Raw genomic sequence first — 22,862 nt, forward strand, 5'->3', positions numbered from 1 at the left:
GTCATTTTGGCCATCTTTCATTTTAGCGATATGGTGTCTTCGGCAAAGTTGTTCGGCTATTTATGCTAAAAAAGTTTGCCGAAGACGTCAAATTTCCAACGCCTACTGTTCTTGAGATATTAGTCGTTTTATAAAATACCTAGCTAAAATCGAGTTTTTTCATTAAATTACGTTTGTTAACAAATTTAATGTCCGTTTTCGAGTTATAATAATGAAAAATACTAAAATAAAACATATGTAAAATAAATTAGTAGGAAAAACCAAAATATGCATTGATTTTTCATAGAAAGTTCCCGAAAATCACGCAAATCGTATATAGGACGTTCTTGCAGTCGGGCAAGTTCGGGCAAGTTTTTTCATCGGTGATCACCTAAAAAATGCATAAGCTTTCATGTAAATTTTTTTCACCGACATGATATTTGATGATTTTTTTTAAATAGCGTTCAAAGTTTACTATTTTGTGTGAATTAGTACAACATTTTTGCACATATTTTACCGTGTTGTATGTTGCCAAGTGAACCATGAGAAGTATAAATGCAATCTAGTTACAGGTTTAGCCATTTTTGGCTCCGAACAAATTGTAAAACACAAAAATGTCCTAAACACGCCATTTAGCCTTGGTTTTATCATTATCTTATATAATTTTATTTAATAGAAATATTTCTTGTGTGTTCAATGATCTAAAAACTCACTTTTATTGGCGTTTCGGACATTTTTGTGTTTTACAATTTGTTTGGAGCTTAAATATGACTAAACCTGTTACTAGATTGCATTTATACTTCTCATGGTTCACTTGGCAACATACAACATGGTAAAATATGTACAAAAATGTTGTACTAATTCACACAAAACAGTAAACTTTGAACGCTATTTAAAAAAAATCATCAATTATCATGTCGGTGAAAAAAATTTACATGAAAGCTTATGCATTTTTTAGGTGATCACCGATGAAAAAACTTGCCCGAACTTGCCCGACTGCAAGAACGTCCTATATACGTTTTGCGTGATTTTCGGGAACTTTCTATGAAAAATCAATGCATATTTTGGTTTTTCCTACTAATTTATTTTACATATGTTTTATTTTAGTATTTTTCATTATTATAACTCGAAAACGGACATTAAATTTGTTTACAAACGTAATTTAATGAAAAAACTCGATTTTAGCTAGGTATTTTATAAAACGACTAATATCTCAAGAACAGTAGGCGTTGTAAATTTGACGTCTTCGGCAAACTTTTTTAGCATAAATAGCCGAACAACTTTGCCGAAGACACCATACCGCTAAAATGAAAGATGGCCAAAATGACTTATAGGACTTTTATGCGAATAACGTAAGAAAACTATGCTACCGTTCAGAATATCGACCTTGTTCATAGAAATATTTTCTCAGAAGACACCAAGTGCGTATCTCGACATCTCGACGAGCTAGAGGTTTTTTCCGTCTATTTTCAATCCTGCCCCAGTGTGTGCCGGAGGAACGACAAACTAAAACCATATTCAGCAGAGAACCAGGAAGGGGCCGTCGGCTTTGTGGTAGGCCGCGCGCACGGTGGCTTTTTGCAGTTGAGGAGGACCTAAGGGCTCTAGACGTTCAGGGTGACTGGAAGCGATTGGCCCAGGATCGAGACCAGTGGAGGCGAATGCTTCATTCGGCGTAGACTCACCGCTACGAGTTGTAACCCAGCAAGTATCAAGTAAGTAATCACATCACTTACTAAAGTAACTCCAAATCATGTGACTTTTCCCCCTTCACATTAACAAAAATATCTTCCCGTGACAGACGTGAAGAAGCAGAGGTGATCTCGGTCTCTGGTAAGCAACGAACATCACACTAACATTCCTTCACTTCCTCAAGGATCGTAAGGACGTGGTCGGCACTGTTATTGACTTTATAAAGTTTGGAATGCACGAAGTTCCAATTCTCATATTAGGGCACTAACCTGAAGGATCATTTATCAAAGCTTTATCAAGAATTGCTGGAGAGTTCATACGCGAGTTTGTTCACGCAAGGGGTTCTTGTTGAAGATTTTAGTGCGAATACTGAGTATACCAATGCCGGTCCCGACTGAAGATGATGGAGGCCCACTATTTACACGCATAAGAACGACAAACTTCAGGGAGATTCTCATGGAAGAAATGTAGGTCCGCCGTCTCGCTTCTACATTAACATTCGATTATTATGATGTTAGATTAAATTCGGTAAACCTTATTCACTTACCAAATAGTCACACCAATATAAGATAAATGTACCGTTACATTTGTATTGTAATCGCTTAGAAACCTCCCAATCCCAGAGGTTTCCTTCCGGGCCACTGTTCCTTGGCGTATTTCTTCTTTTTGGGTTCGTCCGATAGGTCCGGTTTGTCGACAATTTTAACTGCAATTTGAAAGTTGTAAAATTTCAGAAAGAAGTCTTTTAGATTCCAATAAAAAAGAAATCCTACCACTTTTGGGAGCCATGCTGCTGTAGATAGGAGGAGGCATTAGAGCAGTGCTCGAACTGGCCGGATTCACATCCGGTGCTGGATTCGGCAAAATTATACCCAGCTTAGTGGTGAGTCCGCTGGGTGTGGTGTCCATGCCAAACCCGAATCCTGAACCATTGCCGGCCGCACTTCGTGGGTCGTGCGCTTGGTCGTCGATTCCATGATACAAATTTGGTACCAAGCTGTGCGGATGATGAAGGATTTTGCTGGATGAGGGTGATGTAGAGAGACCTTGGGGGAGAGGAAAAAGACTGTCATAAGAAACGAAAATGAGGGAAATATGTTGTTCTAAAAGAACAAGTCCATACCCATTGAGTGAACCTCTAGTTTTGCACGTTTCGCTTGTACTGGAACAACTGTGGACGATACGAGATTACGGAAGCGTCCTATGCTTGGATCGATATCTTCGGGATTTATAACGATTTCATCCTCATTGAACTGGACGCCTTTCCTTTTCCTTTTGTTCTTCATATTCTGTGAAAGACAAAACATCGACCAATTTAAATAATAATGTTATCCAGCTAATTGAAACGGTACGAAAACTGAAGGATTGCTGCACCCTCGGCGCTGGAGTAAAGTTACTAATGTAGCCAACAGGGCATCAACATAGGTATTATTTCTCACCTTCTTGAAGGTGCTGGTTTCGTCCGATATTCCAAGCATGGAAATCCTCCGGTTGTGAGCGGTATTGTATTCAGTCAAGTTCTGCAATAATAGTTATTACTCGTAACTCTATTACAACTAAAAGACCTGAACCCATCCTACATCAAGTTCCGTTTGGCTCTCGGGAAGGCCTAGATAGGTTCCATCGCTGGTGTCCATCATCGGGATGTCTTCCATAATGTTGGATCGGACATTGGGTCTCTCCCGGAGCATATAGTGCCTGGTCGAAGCGCCGAAATGGAACGTCGAGTTAATTTGCAACTGGGTGGGTTTGTGAGCTTCCAGCCGGACCGAGCCGATATACGTCCCGTGAGTGGAACCCAAATCCACCAGATAGGCAATGTTCAGGTGCTTGTGATAAACGAATGCGGCGTGTACGCGGGAACAGGACGCATGATCGATGCAGAAGTCGTTCATCTGGGGATTCCGACCGAAAAGATAGCATTTCTTTTCGTCAATCATCAACTTTTGAACCAGTTTGTCTTCCTTCATCACGTCCAGATGTAGCCCCGTGGGCGGCTTACCAGCCCTGCAAGGATATTGAGAACAATCCACAATGAAAACACTAATGCGCAACCGGATGTGCTTCGTCTTACCAAGAGGGTATGTCGTAGTGGTTGGACATTACGCTCAGAATGAGTTGTTGTCCCAAATCAGGAAAACACGAATCCTCAACTTAATACACTAATTACGATAGTTTTAGAAGTTTTTACGGTGGAAAATAAGTAAATTGGAACGAAATTCACGCACTAACCACATAATGGGCGATTTGTTTTGATTAACAAAATTTTGACATTTCGAGGACACAACAAACACACCGACATAAAAAAAGTCAAAAACAAGTAAAAGTACGGTAAAATAAATTCACACAAAAGTTAAAAAGTGAAAAAGGATTCATTCGCATATTACGTAACGCAAAATTTCCCAATTTTTTGCCCCCTCTCTCCCCCACGTACCCCATTAAACATTTTTGACAGATGGAAATTTCCCCGAAATAACCGACGAATCGGAACATATCTTTTATATGGATTACTGCAAAGAATTTATACAGTCGGAACGGAACCCGCTCGTTGAGCCACAACCTCCAGCAGTGAAGAGAATTGTCAGACAAAAGAGGCACAAAACAAGCAACAAAGAAGACACGACGATTACTTTTTATCCCTACTGGTAACAGATAATGACATGATCTCGAATTTTTTTGTTGCAGGCAAAACGGAAGCTGAATTTGTTGCGTACTTTTCAACTCTTGAATAATCAATTATTACTAACCCAAAGTTGAAACTGTTTGATGATAGATCTTCAACAGAGTTGCAGTGTTTACCGACTCGAAGTTACCGTTAGAAAACCACAATGCAAGGCTTAAAAATCTCTAAACTCGTGGTGTACGATGTTTATCCTATCATTTTCAAGTTGGGACAAACTTATGTCGCATTGGGTGGATTGTCGCAACAAATACAGGTTGCGACATTGTCATTATTGTTGCGCGATGGTTGAATTTTGATTCACTGACCTCACGCAGATAAATTTTGCTTAGGAGAAATAAAAAATCTAATGGTTAGAATCAACCAAGTTTGTGTATATTGAATCAATCCACCTATTTTTTCACTTCAATGCAACATATTTTTTAAAACAACAAATTTTTGAATTAACTGAACTGGACATAACTTCTAGAGTTTTATTTCAATTGAAAATTATTGTTGTTTATATAATTAGATTTTGTAGAATCAACAATGATGTTTGGTCCAATGACGACTACCTTCATGCTTTGTTTACAAGGCAAACAGAGAAGAGCCATAGTGAAATCACGGAGAAAAGTTAACTTGATTATAAATCTACTGTGTTTTTTTTTTGCTTCATTGACCTAATCTGACAGGGTTTGTTGCGAGTATTATCAATACTTTGTTAGGTAAGTCTATGAAGTTTGTATTTATCGTCGATTTGTATCCATATTTAATCATATTTCAGCTCACCAGAATGCATGAAGAAAGAGTTCATTTCAGGCGGAACAAATCTGATTATTCGCAGATTCAGAATTGATCATTGCTGACGGTAATTTTCTAACAAATGCTAAACATGCCAAATGATCTTGGAAATGATTTATGTTTTTCTTCCTTATAGTACGTTACTGTAATCAGAAACTCAGCAATAAGGATGAGCAAGTTAGAAGGAATTGCATCTGCTTGTAATTCAATTTCCGGCAGCATTTCCAAAAATGTGTTTCCTTGCATTCTATATCTATGAAGTTGCAAATTTAAACAAAAAATAAAATATCATGAATGAAAACTATTGTATTTCTTTTTTTGTTTTCTTTTTTTAATAACAAAAAAAAAATCAACAATAATGCATTTTAGTTTCAATACGATTGCTACAGTTACATCAATACATTGCATTTGTTGATTCAACAAATTTGATTTTTTGTTTCAACAAAACTTATCATTTGTTGTTGACAGTTGTCAATTTACAAGCGATTTTAGAAACAACAATTGGGTTGTTTAGTGAATAAAATATTCCTTTTTTCTATAGCCTAATCGAAAGAGCTCATTTTACTGAGTATAACTTGATTTTATTAGATTCCAATACCTTTGTTTTGATGGTTAAATTAACAAAAGAGTTTTAATTTTCGTGGATAGAATGACAGTTCAATTGATAAAATGACAGTTCAACCCGAACAAAAAATGTTCCCCATACAAACTTTTAATACATTTAAAAAATAGTTCCCAGACACCAAAAATTATGAAATTTTGGATTTCGACTAATTTTTGGGTGGAGAATCCGATTATGAAATAATCCGGATACCCCTAAAGAACCCAATTCTAATTTTTGAAGTAAATAAGCGAAATCATTGATTCAAAAAAAAATTGCCATCATCATTGATCATCGATTATTCCGTTGCAGCTGCGTACTGCTCAAGTAAATTTGAGAGCGAAATCATTCCGTGACCGTTTCTTGGCCTATCCTTTTACACAGTACTTTTCAGGTCCGTACCGCCCATAAGCCCTGAGTCAACAATAAAATTTGTTGAATCTATTCAGAATACTTTTGCCTTTACAATATATTTTTCTGCGTGCGAAAATTCCGGGTTTCAACTGCACGGCGATTTCTGAAAATCCGGTCCCTCCCCTCTTAGCGTTACGTACTATGCGAACAAACCCTAAATAAAATTACTATAATAATAATAAATAATTTTCTGTTTATACGGTGGGGGTCACATTCAACAGTGTAGATAGGCCCTATCGAAATGCTGTGTATCGGTGTCGCATCGGGATCAGCTGGCAACCCGGCGCGGGACTACAGAATGCGATGATTTTCGCAACACGCCTGCACCCCGTTTTCATCGCGGTTGTTCGTTTGTCAAAAATTTGTTGTGCCTCTCTTGCGTCCTCGGTTTGCAAAATTGGTGAAAAAAGTAAGTACAAACGATATTTTTCCCTGGATAATTGATTTTAATCGGCGCATTTTTTAGACGAGCATACCCGGATCACATTGCTGCGCAGGAAATTGTGAGAACCCCGCTTAAAATGGTGCCATAAACTCTTGTTTCCCCGACTTTCCGCAAGCCTCTACGAAGAACGGTAAGAATAAGAAGCTGCAGCATTCGAGCGCACACCGTGGTGGTACCTCTCAGCCAGAGGAGGAGAGCAGGAGACGTGATAATCATGAGTGCAAGTACCGGTGCGGGCGCCGCCACTACCAGTGGAGGAGCGGCGAGCAATTCTGCCGCACAGGAGATCGAAACGGTCACCATAATAAGCGACGATTCCGACATTGAGATGACCGAGTTTACTCCCAAGGGAAAGGGGAAAGCGGGAACCGCCGGTCAGACAGAACAGAACAAAGATGCTGAAGAAGGTCGAAGAATCAGTCGACGGAAGAAGCCCCGGGTGGAGTATTCCGACACTAGACCGACGACAAATTCATCATCAGATGCTGCAAACAGCGAAAAGAAACCGGAGGCAAAAATTGAAGCCAAGGTCAAAAAGCGCGAACCGGAGCCTCCGGTCAAGGATGAAAAGGGGGAGGAGGGTTCGAATCCCCACCGGGAAATCATGGCAGGATTGGAGGGAGCCGCCTTTCAGTCGCGATTGCCGTTTGAAAAAATGACTGCCTCGGAAGCGGTTTGCTTTCCGGAAATTACCAAACATGGCCTTGTAGCTCAGCGGGTGTTTCTGAACGTCCGGAACCGGATACTGCAGATGTGGATTGAGAACCCTACCGTGCAGCTGACGGTGGAAAATGCATTAAAAAATATAGAACAGCCATTCGACAGCGATCCGAATCTGGTCCGGAAGGTGCACGCATTTCTGGAGCGCCACGGATTTATCAATTTTGGTATATTTAAGCGTCTGAAACCGTTACCAAGTAAAAAGCTGGCAAAAGTCATTGTCATAGGTGCCGGAATATCGGGTCTATCTGCTGCACAGCAACTGCAACAGTTTGGGTTTGACGTGATCGTTCTGGAAGCGAGAGATCGAGTGGGAGGCAGAATAGCCACCTTTCGGAAGAATTCCTACACTGCGGATTTGGGTGCAATGGTCGTCACCGGAATTTGGGGTAATCCTATAACAATCCTGAGTAAGCAAACCGGAATGGAAATGTGTCCGATCAAAACGGCATGTCCTTTGTACGGAGCCGGAGGGAAACCCGTTCCGAAACATAAGGACGATATGGTTGAGCGTGAGTTCAATCGGCTGTTGGAAGCCACAAGCTACCTATCGCATCAATTAGATTTTAATTACGCCGGGAACCACCCGGTTTCCCTAGGACAGGCGCTGGAGTGGATCATCAAACTGCAGGAGAAACACGTCAAAGAAAAGCAGGTCCAGCATTTGAACAACATAATCGCATGGCAGCAGAAACTGATTGAAAATCAGAAAGCAATTAAAGACACCATGGACAAGATCAAGAGCCTTCGCGCCAAGCACAAAGAACTTCTCGAAACTAAGCCCCCCAAACCAAGTGAACTCGACAGCAAATACATCGAGCATGAATTCAGTATTCGCTTAACGGCCCGAGAGGAACAACTCGCCTGGAAGGAAATCGAACAGTTTCGCTCTAGTCAGGAAAAAATCGAATCCAAATTGAAAGAGCTCGAGAACGATCAGGTGAGCGAAGTGTATCTTTCCTCCAAGGATCGTCAGATTCTCGATTGGCACTTTGCCAATCTCGAGTTTGCCAATGCAACCCCGCTGAGTAATCTCTCGCTGAAGCATTGGGACCAGGATGACGATTTCGAATTCATCGGTAATCACACCACCGTCAAGAATGGATATTCTTGTGTTCCGATAGCACTCACAGAAGGACTTGACGTCCGGGTCAACACCGCAGTGAAACGCATCAAGTATTTCCCCGGGGGAGTCGAAGTGACGGCCGATCTCAAGTCGAACAGCTCGACAGTTCATTACAAGGCCGATCTCGTACTGTGCACATTGACGCTGGGCGTTCTCAAGGTCGCAATCTCAGAACAATCCTCTCAGTTGAACACCGTCCGGTTCGATCCACCGCTGCCGGAGTGGAAACAATCGGCCATCCAACGGTTGGGTTTCGGAAACCTGAACAAGGTGGTGCTGTGTTTCGACCGGATCTTCTGGGATCCGAACACCAATCTGTTTGGACATGTTGGCAGCACGACCGCCAGTCGGGGCGAACTGTTTCTGTTTTGGAACATCTCACAGTCTCCGGTTCTGCTGGCACTCGTCGCCGGCCAGTCTGCTGCCATAATGGAGAATGTTTCGGACGATGTCATCGTTGGTAAGTAACGATAAACTCAATATATTAAAAATTTGACGAAATACCGTTTGTGTACCAACTAGTAGCCGCTCACTGTTGTAAAAATCAAGTTTTATCTCTGCAACCAACATAATGATATTCCGCATTTATTTTATTTATTTTATTTTATTGATGCACAAGGGGATCATAGGGCCAAGTCTCCAATGCAAGTCCGAGAACTCGCATTGTCCATAATACACCTTTGAATTTGGGAGTAGGCATAGTAACCTCTTTAGCTCTGCGGCTTTTAAGTTTTGCGTGGCCTTAAGGATTGGGAGAGGTGGGAAATCGATGTGGTGTACTGAGCTGTAAGAGAATGTGTTGTTAGTTAAATGGTCAACGTAATTTACCTTTGGGTCGCTTGTTTGGGGTAAGCGTTTTGAACATACTGGTTTTGCTGGGTTGCTCTTTTCTATTTTCGTTCGATCGTGTTGTTTTTTGTGGTAGGTAGTTGTAATCAAATTTTGGTTTTGTTCTTGGAATGCTGCTTCATCCTCATCGCCATCTCCATCGAAAGACGATAAGCCTATGTCATTTGCTGTCTGCGGTTTCTAGCAAATCGTCTTCGTAGTCCAACTTCACCATTTCCTGCTACAATCGCTTCGTCGCTTTCTTAAATTCGGCTGTCATTACCAATGTCCTTCCCCAACGAACATCCGTCCTTATCCACCTCTTGTCTACCGCTGGATTTCCACGTGAAATAAGGTCTTTCAACTTTTTCCAGGGATTTTGTAGATTAGTGCTTTATGCATGATTCCTTTCCTGAGACTTCGGAGCACGTCTTAGACATGGCTGAGTACAAACAATGCTCATCTCCAGCGATATTTTTAACCAGCATCGCACCACCGTCGTACTGCATTACTTTCATTTTTCACTGCTATCCCTGCTTACTGCTATCACTCATGATACTCAGATTCATGAGAATATAAAAGAAATGTTAGTAGCGCTTTTGGTGATATTTTCACGACGGCCATTCAGAATGGTTCAACGGATGCAGATGCGAAGATCATCCCTGCTGACTAGCAGCGTTCATCAAACTTAGTTGAAGATGTAACTTTAAATATACGAACACGAAGAGCAACAAATAGACGAACGCGAATAAATATTCTAAAAAAAGAATGATCTTCCATCCGATCTTCAAGTGATCCTCACAAGCAACATCTTTCGTTCAGGCACTTTTGAATGTCCGTATGCAACTTGTTCTCACAAGAAATCTGCCTCGACCAAGTTGGCAGAACGCGCCCATACCCCTTTCTGAACCGAAGGGCAGGGATTGACCAACATAATGATATTCCGCATTTGTTATAAAATTATCAAAATTTACATAATTCGTACTTGCAGAATGTTATCTTGAATTGTACCGTTTATAATCTTAATTTGAACTAGTCAGGGACATTTGGCATAAAGTCATTTGGCATGAGGTCGTTTGGCATAATGACACAGACCCAATTTAGTTTCCGAAATCGTGAAGAATTTTAAAAATTACTAGTTAAAAATCTACTGCCTTTTAAAAAAAGTTGAATGAATTAGCAGATCCATGTGATTCACCACCAGTCCGACCTTTGCTGTATTTCATGATCGCTCTGAATTTCTCACATTCCAAATGGTTGCATTTTTGTTCGTTTTCGCATATCATGACTATCAAATCCTACCGGTGCATGCATGTGACCACGGTATTCAATTTCACAATTGCAGGGCTGTTACAGGTGGCGCGGATTTTGCGTTTTTCGCGGTTTTTGCGTTTCGCGTGGATTTCGCGCGTTTTTACTAATTTTGGCGCGGATTTGGCGGAAATGTTTTATAAATGTACATCAAACATCTGGACACGAACAAGAACATTTTCAAATTAGAGAATTAGAAGTATTAGAATTAGAGTATTAGAGGATTATGGTATATTGTGTTTGGGCAAAAACAATGTTTATAGTCATTAGCGTGGAGTTGTAGTTAAGTTGCATTGCACTAGAAGCTCAATTTATTAAAACTTAGAAGATCATATTCTGAATTTTTTAGTCAACTCTTGAAGTCATTTCTGTCTTAACCCTGCTAATCAGTTTTTGGCTAATATTTTGGATTTTATTTGAATTTTGGACGGAACTTACCTATAGAGCAATGCCTGACGTTCGAAAAAAAATGAAATTTCTAAAATTGTTGTTTCTGAAAGCTTTTTTTGTGGAATATGCAAAAACGTCTATCGGAAATTTTGAAGAAAAATTTGGTTGAATTTTGTAGTCAAATGTAACAGAATCCCGTCAAGAAAACCATTAGTTTTGTAGACTGTGTATATCGTAAGCAATCAATCTGATAGAATCTGATTGGTTTTCTGAAACAAAATATCCGAAAGTCTTGAAAAAAGAAACAGGAAAAACGTCCTGGGGATTTTTATGATTGCATTCTTAAATAATTCCATAGAAAAAGCTTTTGAAAAACTCTGGATAAAATATGAATAATATTTTTACCAATTTTTTAAACATGCAGGATTTTTTTGATTGATTCTGGATGAGTTTCAGATTTTCGAATTGACGAAATTCCCAAAACAGTTATTAGTGGAACACCTGTCGAATCGATTATTTTTTACTAAAAGCACTATTACTAAATTACTCATTGATTTTCAATCGGAGCACTCGTTGAAAGGGGCATTGCGGGCACAGTTATTAAAGAGTTTCTTGGTAGATTTTTTGGAGGATTTTTTTTTACAGAACACTTGAAATCGTTGAAGCTTTCGGAAAGACTGAGGGCCAGAAACATTTATCATAAATTTCTGATGAAAAAATACTTTTCTGCATATCTTTTGTCTTAATGTTTTGAAAAGCTACACAGATACATTCATGAAATGCTTTGTTTTTCATAAATATCTTCCTTAGGAATAAAATTTATTGGTGATATAATCATCACTAGTAATTAGTCTATGCTAGTATTGCTCCTCGCATTACTGTGAAGATTCAACAAAATAAGTTTCTGTGGAAATTATTTAATCCATGAATTTCACAAAAAGCTTCAAAAAAATTGTTTTTTTGTTTTTTTTTTTGGGATTCAGGTCAGATTTCTTTTCAGAATTTCTACCATAATGTTGATTATAAATAAAATTATTTTAAAGTTTCGCCAAGAATGCTGCTTCAGGGAACAGGAACTTCCATTTTCGTAAAATAGAAGACACCCTGATTGATAGGGATCCGAAACTTTATATGCCAATTAAAACAATAGTCTGTTTGCAACATGTCTAAACTCTTGTTTGATGTAGAAGTAGTCATCTAAATTCATGGATTGGTAATGGTTAAAAATCGATTTATTAATAGAAAAGCTCTTCATCTGGAGTGCAACAAAAGTCATGAAAAGTTCATTTTCTTTGGATCTTCTCTGAAAAATTCTGCCTTTTTAGAGTTTGAGTCATCAAAACCACATGTTTTTGCACTGGCGCGGATTTTGCGGTTTCCAAATCGACACTTTTGTAACAGCCCTGCAATTGTGCCTCAAGGCTGGCTATAGTTACATATGTTAAACATCAATTTTGAATGTAAACATGTGACGTTGTTCTTATCGTCCTTCTACGTTGGTAAAACTGATGTGGAAAGATCATTTTGTTAACGCCTTGGAACGATTTGAATTACGTCATCAAAAAACTGTCAAATTTCCTTAATATAGGTATAATTTTCTAAATGTGTACACCGTGCACGTAACTGAGTTCAGCTGCGATCTGTTTTGTTGGGTTTGAGCTGATGAATGGCATCCTTTGCTTCCCTCAGCGTGGGAGTTGGATCGTTTCTGTCCTCTGCTGCACTGGCGTACCGTGAGTGTTACGGGTATAAATATTTGTTATAAATTCTATATTCGTGCGTTCTTTGTGTTATATGTTTTCACCGCTCATGCCCCATTCACCGCTCATTTTGAGTCAATCATACAAAAATGATCAAATGTTAGTTGTTTGCGAGAAAATGAATGATTTGTAATTTCATATGAGGAAGAAAACATTATATGACGTCATAGACTGCTACGACGAAGATAACTTTTGAGCGCACTGCAGGAAAAGGAGATGCGAGCTTTTCTGGGTGTAGACCGTTTGCGCGCCTCACTCTAAAAAGTATTCACATCCAAGTTACGTGAAAAATCACGTACTTACTGGTTATGCTTCTTCCGGTCTGTTTCACATGATTCCGGTGATTCTCACATGAGATCAGTTCAGTTTCACCTTCAGTTCAGGTCACAATGACGTCATTTGCCTATCTGAAAAAATATGAGTGAAGTTTCATACTGAGTGACCAACATGGCGGCAGTGGACGAGGCAGTGGATTGGCAGCTGTTGTTGTCTGAAAACTGTTGTTTTATGGAAATCCGGGTAAGTTTCTTATTATTATTAATTTGTCTATACATTTGGTTGTAGTTTTATATGTGCTCTATTAATTTCTTTCAGTAAACTTTCATATTCATCGCGAGAACAACGGCAACACAGCTGCAGTTTACGAGCCAGCAACAATGGTCTACTTCTTAGTGCAATGCAGATGATTGATTTTTTTGTATAAATTTAACTTTAATTTGAAATAAATTAGTGGAAATGAATATTGTGTATTAAGTTTATCATTTTAAAACAAGAATTACAAAAATCGCGTTAAAGACCTTTTTGAGCTACCTGAACAATAACGTCATTTTCACGTGAAAATCATGTAACCGAGAATCTCTCACCGGTGAGTTCCTCCACCTGAAATTCATGTAACTTTTACATGAAAAGTATGGTGGACGAGAATTACCTATGTTTTCACGTAAATCGGACGTGAAGATTTTTCTGAGTGTAGAATGAAAGCTCTCAGGCTAGCGTGTAGAGCAGAAAAAGTACAGTCCATTCAATACAAAATAGGCAGGTGATCGACAGGCATGAATGAACATGCAACAGTCCACTGATAGGCTTCGCGATGTAAAGACGTTGCGAAGAGTAACATGTTAAGTTTGAGAAATAAAGATAGTTTGGGAACGTCCATAAATTACGTCACGCTTTTAGGGGGGAGGGGGGGTTCCGTAAAGTGTGACAACCCATACAAAAATTTCAGAGGTCTCATACAAAAAGTGTGACATAGGGGGGAGGGGGGGTCTAAAATGGGCAATTTTTGCGTGACGTAATTTATGGACGCTCCCTTTGTTCTAAATTCTAAACCACGCGTTAGTGTATTTCAATTCCCTTCCGATGAAAACCGAAACCTGAACTATCGTCGGAACATTAGTAAAGTATCGTAGCAAAAGTGAATGTACCATGCTGCCACATCAAAAAACTTTCATTTCACCAAGCTTTTATATGGGTGTACCTGAAATCACGTTCTCAAAAAATATTTCTCACACTGCGCTGCAGGACAACATGGGAACTGTTCAGGGCAAACAGCAGAAGAAATATCCAACAGGTAAAACCCGTTAAAAATTCCATTTTGACAAAACAGGATGAACTGAATGTCATGAATCATCAATACTTTGGTAAATAAAAGTTATTTTGTTTTTATAAATGAATAGTTTCTGTGATTCCATGAAAAAATAAACCAGTGAGCGGTGAATGGATCCATTATGAGCGGTGAATGGATGCATGAGCGGTAATAGGAGCCAAGAGATTACAAATTTGAATTTTTAATTTTGTCGGTTGCAAACATATTTTACAATCGTTTCAAATTTTTTCTATAATAACAACATAATTTGTTGAGTTGTTAACGTAAATTAAAGTGTAATATTCGCAACCGTCGAATTTTAACGTCATATACTTTACGAAAATGCCGTTAAATAAGCGGTGAATGGCGACCTCACGGTAGTCGTTTCCTATACGTTTCCGTTCTTTATACCGTGAGGTCGCCATTCACCGCTCATTTAACGGCATTTTCGTAAAGTATATGACATTAAAAATCTTAACCCTCTACTTCCCATGGTTGCTCTAGAGCACCATTAAATTTCGACGAACTCGAGACAAACGAAATTAGATGAATATGATGCAATAGTTATTTAAATATGATTGTAATCTCATTAGGTAAACCCAACTCCCAAGTACTTGTTTCAATAGTGGAACTATTGATAAACAATCAAAATGCTATTGATTTACAACTGAATTTTTTTATGTTGATTTCGAAAAATTTGGCCAATTAACAATAACTTTTGTTCAAGCACTTTTTTCGGAAACACTTTCTTGGCATAGAAATAGTCGTTTAAAGTTGTGGGAAGGAAAGGGTTAAAATAGCACCCGACAAGAAGTGATATAATAGGGATAGCGATGAGGACTCCCGTGGCGATGCTCTTAGTCTTCAAAATGCAATTCAGCACCCGACATTCACAGCCACCTAAATAATCATAAACAATTTTATTTCTTTTTCAGGTCGCTGCATCGCCGTGTTAAAGGGTATATTCGGCAATTCATCAGTTCCGCAACCGAAGGAAACGGTTGTCACCCGATGGCGGGCGGATCCGTGGGCCCGAGGATCGTACAGTTTCGTTTCGGTCGGGTCCTCCGGTAGTGATTACGATCTCCTAGCGGCACCCGTAACGCCTCGGTTCGGCGGTCTGGGCGGTATCAACGGGGGAGGATCGCACTCCGGTACAAACGGGAACGACGACGACGACGGTAGCAAAGCGGACATTCCACGGCTGTTCTTCGCTGGTGAGCACACTATTCGTAACTATCCTGCCACCGTTCATGGGGCATTGCTTAGTGGCCTACGAGAAGCAGGCCGGATAGCGGATTACTATTTAGGGTTTCCGAACACCTATCCCGACGCACCCAAGGAAGAACCGAAAAAGTAGAGAAAAGAACAACTTTTAGCCTCATTCACTAAGTAAGACACAATTTATAAATTATTGATTCAAACTGAAAAAAAATCACCTATTCAATTGTGGTTTGCTATAGAATACAACGAGATGTAGCACACCTATGTCAACACCGGACGATACTTTAATTGCAATTTGACACTAGAGCTAAATTTTGAGATTAGAAGAGCTACTCTCTAGCATTTAATTAAATGTGAAGATGATGCATGTTGGGTTTGACTTCGAGTGAATATGTCGATCTGGTTTGAAGAAACTCCTTTTAAAGGTTTCCTATAGAAGATTGAGATAGATGCGTTAAGTGTTAACGAACTGTAACCTATTGCCTGACTTTGCATAAAAACCAACATTTTTGAAATTTCTTCTTCAAAAATAAAAAAAATGCTAAGATTGCTATTGATCGATATAAAAAAGCTTTCAACAGTTCAAACATTTCAATATTCGTTCTATAGCAGGCATCAAGGTTAGCCAGCTAGTCTTACTGTAACCCTGAATCTTCATGTACTTTATCGCAAAAATCTTTCAGTTTTTAAACTCTGACCTTGAAAGTATGGCAATATCCGTTCATACACTCCCGATCAAAAGTTTGGGGTCACCCCCTCAAAAACATGTCATTTTTTTAGGCTCATATCTTTGCCAATTTGCGTCCGATTTCAAAACCCTATGTCTCATTCAAAAGATAATAAGTCAAAGTAACTTTGAACATGATTTAAAAGAAACTTTTTCAAAAAAATTGTATGTAAACTTAACCCAAAGTTGCCAAATTTTCCAAAAAATGAATATAAACTTACGGCAGTGTCGCTGGAAATTGGGTTGACCAAATTTTAAGATGAGAACAGTAATATAACCCATTTTCTATTAGCTTACAACTGCTTTTTACAAAACTTAGCTAAAAAGTCTAGAAAAAAAGTTATTAAGTAAATTAATCCTTGATGTCATCGACCAAAAGTTTGGGGTCACCCCTCAAAATGATGTATCGGCCAAAAGTTTGGGGTCACTATTGTAAAACATGGAAAAGTGATTTGTTGATATCTTTGTCATCTTTCATTCAATTTTAATTCTTCTTGGCTTATTTGAAACAAAATGAATGATACTTACTGCATAGACATTGAACCACACATATTTATTGAAATTTACATACTAAAACATAACGTATAGTTGCCTCATTTTTTTAAGTGTGGTAAAATGTGTTAACTTTACATGACATTTTTTATACAAAAATCGTTGAATACGTTAAGTTAAAGCCATCAAACGTAAATTTAGTTAATTATCTTTGAAATGAGCCAAAAAGAATTAAAATTAAACTATAGATAACGAAGATATCACCAAATCACTTTTCCATGTTTTACGAAAGTGACCCTGAAGCGATGTCGATGCTTAGCAACCTCAAGAACTGAAGCACCTTTATAGATAACTAAGTTAGTCATGATTTTGTTGCACAATAAATGTTCATTAGTTGTTAATCGCTCAAACTGACTAGACGCGTTTTTCTCTGCTCCATACCTATTATGTATGCTAGTTGGGATTTTTTTTTCCAAACGCGGGACATTTTCACAATTTGAGGCAAACGCTCGCAGGACATAATTTATCGCGGGACATTTCCAAATTTGTATGATACTATAAATCTTCCAAATTTGATCGTTTTCAAGAATTTTTTTTCCTGTAAACCTGGACATGTTTCCCAGATATAGTATAACATCGATTATTGCTGGTAGCCTAGAATCCTCTTGGTGATTAACCAAGGCTTTCTTCGCAAATTTTCTCAGGGATTTCTCGACTGATTTGCACAGGAATTCGAAACATTCCTCGAGTAACTTTTCCAAATACAATTCAACAAATTCAAGACAATCGAGCAATTTTACCAATAATTTCTAAAGACGTTCTTTAGAGCTACATGCATTTATTACAAGAACTTCAGGAGTAATTTATTTGGGAATTCTAAAAATATCTTCCCAAGGATCTTTAAAATTTTTAGAAATCCTTCTAGGCATTTTATTCGTATTCTATATGTCAAGAACTCTGACTGAGAACATTACCAAGGGTTTCTCCAATAATTATTTCAAAGTGTTTACAAACAATTTACGCAGATTACCATTACTAGTTTGTTCAAGATTTGTTTCCGAAAATCCTTTCTAGTGATTTTCGAGGGATTGCTTCAGTGGACTCTATTAAAAGAAAAAAAAAGAAAAAAGAAATCTATTAAAAAATGCGATATGATTTTTCTCCAACGATTTTACATGGCATTTCCATTACAAATTCCTACCATAATTTTAGTTTAGGGGCTGTCCATTAATTACGTAAGGGTTTATAGGGGGAGGGGGGGTTTCAGAAATCTTACGCGCCATACAAAAATATTTGGCTTTCCATACAAGGAGGGGGTGTCGAAAAATTGCAAAAATTCTGTTACGTAATTAATGGACAGCCCCTTATAAGATTCTTACAGTATTTCAGTCAGAGTTTTCCTTCACCGAAAACTTTGTTATAACCTGGTTATCAGTTAGATTTTTTCCAGCTTGGGGTGATACACAAATTATGTCACGCAAAAATCGACGTTTTCCAACTCTCCCTCCCCCCTATGTCACACTTTTTGTATGGGACCTCAAATTTTTTTTGTAAGGGTCGTCACGATCTGCAAAATCCCACCTCCCCCCTAAAAGCGTGACGTAATTTGTGTACGGCCCCTTACTAGGATATTTTCTCAGAGTTATACACGGAACTTCCACAATTCTAGTTTTTAAAAATTAGCTTGAAGTAAATTTAGAGCATTGATGGTAAAAGTCAAATTTATTTTCTCAGTAAAATGTAAATCAGATCATCGCTTTATTTTAAACTTTCAATAGAGCGAATTTAATATGTATAAAATTTCAAAAATACCTTTGTTTCTTGAACAAAATATCAGTTTTTCAGGATTAAAGAAAATGTCAGTTTCGTTATAAAATTTAGACTTACCTATAAATTTTTTTTTTCTATTTTAAATGCTTCAACATTCGCCTCTGAACTACCCAACTAACATTTATTGTGAATGTAAACGTCAACAAAGCGTCCTTAATACGGCTTGATGCTGAGTTAGAGCCGATGCACACGAGCGTTAATTGACGCCGCGTGAATTCACGCTGCGTCGCCGCAGCGTTCCTGTGGGGCATGCGTTGACATTGCGTGCCGCACACGGTGCGGCGCGGTTGCGGTGCGGTAGCGTTGCGTTCTCGTGTGCATCACCCCATTTGATTGTGTGTAACTCAGGACGCACTTGCGTGCACGCTGCGTGGACGCGCCGCCCGTGTGCATCGGCTCTTACTGTGTTGTACAGTGCGAGAAATAAGTATAAAGACAAAGCCGTTTTCCATACAAAATAATCATGATTAGGTATCAAAATCTCTTTTTCTAGCGATTCGATTGTTATGGAATTTTGTCTGCAACCTTAATATAACTAGAATTTTGGCTAGAAATATAAATCATCATTCATAAAAACGTTTATATTGACTTTTCAGATTCAAATAAATATAAAGACACTGATTTCCATATAAAAATGTGTCTTTATATTTATTTGATTCTGAAAAGTCGATATAAACGTTTTCATTGATGATGATTTATATTTCTAGCCAAAATTGTAGCTATTTTAAGGTTACATACAAAATTCCATAACAATCGAATCGCTAGAAAAAGAGATTTTGATCCCTAAACATGATTATTTTGTATGGGAAACGGCTCTGTCTTTATACTTATTTCTCGCACTGTACATATGGATGGAAGCTTCTATGCAAGCCCTATACCGCAGACAGACGTTCTAGCTCGAACAAATTTATTCAAATTTTCTATGTAAATTTTCACTAGCGACACCTAGGCAACCGATTGCCACAGTGCAGTCGCGTGCAGTTGACAGTTTGAGAAACCACGTGCTTCCAGCCGCTTACTTACCACCCAATTCACCACCCACCGAAAAATAAAATCAAAACAAACACTGTCAAAATCATTCCTACATTTGCGTCACATTCACAAAGATTTCCCAATGCCAGTGAAGTTCATCCAAATGCAGTTTTATTCAAGCAAATCTATGTAAAATAAAAGTAATAATGTGTAAAATATTTTACAAGAGTCCGGGGCTAATTTGTGCAAAAGATTTTAGACATTAAAGAAAAGTCATTTACTCTGCACAAATTATGTGGAAACATTATTAGCGTGCAACACGTTCGGTCTTTTCCCGCCATCCGGCTGGAAGGCGACCGTGGTGACAGTTGTTGGTCGCAATGCACATGTGAGGCAGCGATTTAATATGAACGTCGCTGACGCCATCTGTTCGCTGATTGCCACTTGGCAATTTGTGGCGGCCATGTTTTTTACACAAGCTGCTGAGTCAAACTTGAACGTCTGTCTGCGCCTATACCAATGAATCTGGCGAACTTAATCAGCTTGTACATGCTGTGCGATCAGCTTCTATATGCCACCTAGTCATAGCTCTTTTCTCGGCTCCTATGTAACCACTAACTGAATATTATCTTGAGAAGGCGCTTTTTCAGCCTTTTCGCAGTTGTTAAATAATAGTTTTACGGCATCCCCAAATTAAACGATTAAATATAATTAGGTTATGGATACCGTGACGCAATACATGTGGAACTGGAATTATCACTTTTAAAATTGAATAATTAAAGTACTTGCCGCTACTTGGAATCGAACTCCCGATCTCCGTATCCACTGGTCCCGATGATGTCCTCGCTGCCGCACTACTGTATATAAATAACATAGAAAATAGCCCGTTTTGTTTTACTCCAGACAAGGCTTTATAATTGTGCCACAAGAAACCTTACCCAACTTCATCTTGCTGTAAAAGCTTGTGAAACGTCAAACGCAATAATGTTTACATTAGAAATCCTCTACATAGGGATAAGCGGAAGTTACATATGTCGATTCGGCAACGCTGTTCATTTTGTTTACATCAGCTGCCAACACTTGCTGCAAAGCTAGATGTTCAAACTTTGTGCGTGACTTCGTAGTGGTTCAAGTTGTTTTGTTTACATTTTCTAATTATGGTAGATTTTTTTTTCAAAATTTTGAAAAAAATAGCGGAGCAATCGATGAAATCTGAAATTTATTGCAAAGTGTTAAGCTAAACATATCGGCAGAAATGAAGCAAGAAGCAGCAATGAAAGTTTTTTCGAGAAGTGCAGCAACAAAAGTTTCGTCATAAGCTTGAGCTTTTGAAAGCAGAATTAATTAAATTCTATCTTTTTACTAAACTTACATATACCGTCAATTTCTCGATATTAAAAATAAATAATTGTAATTTATTTAGTTCGGATTGCAATACCGTTCAATCGACGCCTTCTTACGAACGATCAGCCTGTTCATTTGGCTCACACTTTGACAGTTCTTTCTGCACGATTGGCTTACAATGGCCGCCTCCGCAGATCTCTATAATGTAGGATTACTAGTTTACATTGAACATGCTGTGTGGTTGCGCCAACAGATTCTTCTTCACAGCTTCTAGCTGAAAGAGTGTTCTTTAAACGGCTACGAAGCGCTGCTGTTTTGTGTTTTGGCAACATAACAAAACGTACTGTATAAAAGCAGCTGTTGTAGTGGCTGGGACTCTTACTCGATTTGTACATCTTCCGGCAAATCTTCCGGCATTGAATTAAAGTGCAATAAAAGCAACCCAAATAATTTCACAGCACATACATGGATAGCTGTAAAGAATTTGTGTAGTAGCTATATATCCCGCTTGAAGTTTGTTTTGACAATAATGTTTATATCCGACAAGCCGTGTTGGTAAACCAACAGTTTCTTTATTACAGCTTCTAGCCGTAAGGAAATCGTATAACGGCCTTTAAAGCGCTGCTGGTTTGGGGATTTGTCAGTATAATGAATTGTACTGTATAGTAGCAGCTATTTTGTTAGTGGGAACTTCTATTCGATGTGTTCAAGTTTTCACATCTTCCGGGAAATCTCCCGGAGTTGGAATAGGGTGGAGTAAAGGCAGCCCCAATGACAAGCAATGGATTTCTGAAAACCGAGTTTGGTAGCTGTATGGTGCTTGTTTTGCAGTCGTGTATTAGCTTATGATTTATATTTGACTAGCTTTCCTTTTATTCAGCGTTGACTGCTTTTACTCGATGGTTACACAACAGAAAGCAAATGACTGAAGCTTATAGCGCTGAAAATGTTAGTTGGGTTTTGCTCTGTTCGAGATTTTAAATCCTTTTTAAATTTTGAATTATAAATTACTTGCACATTTACTAAAAATTTTGGCACGCATTTAGCCAATTTTTTGGCAATGTTGCGCATGGCTGTTTATGATGGATGCTATTTTTGATATAATTTGGACTTTTTACAACGCTTCCCGCTTAAATGTTTCTCTGTGTCACTTAACAAATTCAGAAAAGTGAGAAAATTGAAAATAGTGTATTGGTTCCCTTCTTAAGCATGTGGCTCCCATTTTCATCCTACGAAAAATAAAGGATTGAAGCGCTGTTTGTTTTGTTTCTTATTTTTGTATTTTTTATTAGAAGTGAGCACCCATGAAAACGAAAAGAACGGAATCAATCGGTGCCGTAATCGCTTGTTTTAAAATAGGATGAATATGGGAGCGTGAGATTAATGATGGAACACATACCATAGTAATCACATTGTTCCGATTTTACCATATAAATCAGTTTCTACAAAACCGGGAAAAAGTTGTTAAACAATCGGGAAAACAGGGAAATAATCGGGCCGGGAATTTATTTTTACCAAGTTGAGAGGCCACCCTGCTATTATAAAATAATAATATCGTGCCATACTTTTTGAACGATCCCAGATAGGTTGAAACCTTACAAATGCATATTTTACCTGGTAATGCTCTCTACACCTTGAAAAATATCAAGTCAGAACACGAACTAGATCAAATAATTCAGTTTAGTTTTATAAATTAAAGTTCTCAATTCCTATTTGTACTCATTACATACAAAGGTTACCTTCCTCATAAATAATTGTTTTTCATAAGGTTTTAGTTAAAAGTAATGCTAAACATAAAACATCATTTCCTCAGCAAGAGCTATCTCGTGAACCTTTCGTGTAAATTTCCAATACAAAGTACACCAAATTTCAATGAATGTGTAACAGTCGAGACAAAATGCTGTCAGTTATGACCATGCTGTCACCACGGATGTCAGAAAAATAATGGAAATATTATTTTGA

At 38.3% G+C, this 22,862-nt stretch overlaps 2 protein-coding genes and 1 long non-coding RNA gene across 3 annotated transcripts; 2 read left to right on the forward strand and 1 right to left on the reverse strand.

The window, feature by feature from the left end:
- Window positions 1-2,150: 2,150 nt before the first annotated feature.
- Window positions 2,151-3,950, reverse strand: LOC115260228 (nuclear inhibitor of protein phosphatase 1). The gene is made up of 6 exons (XM_062860428.1): window positions 3,746-3,950; window positions 3,252-3,678; window positions 3,111-3,191; window positions 2,795-2,960; window positions 2,445-2,717; window positions 2,151-2,377 (listed from the first exon to the last, which is right to left on the reverse strand). Exons 1-6 carry the CDS (start codon window positions 3,772-3,774, stop codon window positions 2,274-2,276), a joined length of 1,080 nt encoding a protein of 359 aa, XP_062716412.1. The 5' UTR covers window positions 3,775-3,950; the 3' UTR covers window positions 2,151-2,273.
- Window positions 3,951-6,411: 2,461 nt separating this feature from the next.
- LOC109422398 (possible lysine-specific histone demethylase 1) lies at window positions 6,412-15,902 on the forward strand. Its single transcript, XM_019697176.3, has 3 exons — window positions 6,412-6,555; window positions 6,613-8,897; window positions 15,247-15,902. The coding sequence occupies exons 2-3, from the start codon at window positions 6,806-6,808 to the stop codon at window positions 15,669-15,671; spliced, it is 2,517 nt and encodes an 838-aa protein (XP_019552721.3). The 5' UTR covers window positions 6,412-6,555; window positions 6,613-6,805; the 3' UTR covers window positions 15,672-15,902.
- Window positions 12,998-13,466, forward strand: LOC109431028 (uncharacterized). The gene is made up of 2 exons (XR_002135097.3): window positions 12,998-13,245; window positions 13,321-13,466. It is a non-coding gene; the product is annotated as an uncharacterized LOC109431028 (long non-coding RNA).
- Window positions 15,903-22,862: the final 6,960 nt, after the last annotated feature.

Source organism: Aedes albopictus, chromosome 3, assembly GCF_035046485.1.
Source record: "Aedes albopictus strain Foshan chromosome 3, AalbF5, whole genome shotgun sequence".
NCBI lineage: Eukaryota > Metazoa > Arthropoda > Insecta > Diptera > Culicidae > Aedes > Aedes albopictus.